General features: G+C 40.8%; 1 protein-coding gene across 2 annotated transcripts in view; it reads right to left on the bottom strand.

The window, feature by feature from the left end:
* Positions 1–910, bottom strand: part of ccdc93 (coiled-coil domain containing 93) — a 16234-nt gene that overhangs the window by 11468 nt on the left and 3856 nt on the right. For both annotated transcript variants that reach the window (XM_015398437.1, XM_015398438.1), the window contains exon 5: positions 211–309. In XM_015398437.1, the coding sequence (XP_015253923.1) occupies positions 211–309 (99 nt within the window). The remainder of the gene's footprint in view (positions 1–210; positions 310–910) is intronic.

Raw genomic sequence — 910 nt, 5'->3', positions numbered from 1 at the left:
AAAAAAAAAAAAAAAAAAGACTATTTTTGGATGAGTAGTTTTAAGACGTGTTTTAAACGTGCCCTAGAGGATCCTCATAGACTGTCAACTTGTGTGCAATTACTAGCCTTAATGCTGCCCATGATTCTAATAAGGTTGTGTTTAAGAATAATAATCAAACATCTATACATCTTAGTCTTGCAGAACCCAAACTGAAAATTAGTGTGTTACCTCAGGGAAGGTGTGGCTCTTCTTGAACTGAGAAATGGAAAATGCTCTCACATAATCTCCCATCTCTTCTCTGGTCTCTATGGCTCGCTTCACCAACCACTGAAACAACAGTATGACTACATACATACATACATCACATACATACACACTAGGGGTGGAACGGTTCACAAAATCCACGGTTTGGTTCGGTTCACAGTTTCGTGGTCACGGTTTTCGGTTCGGTTCGGTATATGTTTATTGTTACACCGAAAAATTTATAAAAATTATAAAGATTAATGACATTTTTTTCTTAATGAAATTAATAAAAAAATCCCAAAAAATTAATGAATTGTAATTATTTTTAATGATTCGCAGAAACCCTGGATCATTTCCGCATATTTTGCTGCTTTGAATTTAATCATCTCGTGCATGCCCTCCACGATCTCCAAGGAACTCGGAGCGGAGCGGACGGGAGCCACAGTGGAGGCTGACCGCCTGCTTTGTGCAGGCGGTCTGGAGCGCAGTGGGGCAGAGCGCTGATGGAGTATGTGGGATTTCGGGGTTAGCATGACATGTTGGTCATGTTGCTGTTAGCATAAACAAAACGTGTTGCACAATGCTTGCACACTGTTGCACTTTTATCCACAACTTTCTTTCGTCGGAGGTCACTCTAAATGCAAAGTGGTCCCATACAGCAGACCTATAAAGTGCTGCTGGCACG

This window comes from Cyprinodon variegatus, unplaced genomic scaffold (assembly GCF_000732505.1).
Source record: "Cyprinodon variegatus isolate N-32 unplaced genomic scaffold, C_variegatus-1.0 Scaffold935, whole genome shotgun sequence".
Classification (NCBI taxonomy): domain Eukaryota; kingdom Metazoa; phylum Chordata; class Actinopteri; order Cyprinodontiformes; family Cyprinodontidae; genus Cyprinodon; species Cyprinodon variegatus.
Note: the sequence above shows the minus strand (reverse complement) of the source record. Positions and strands in the feature narration are given on the sequence as shown.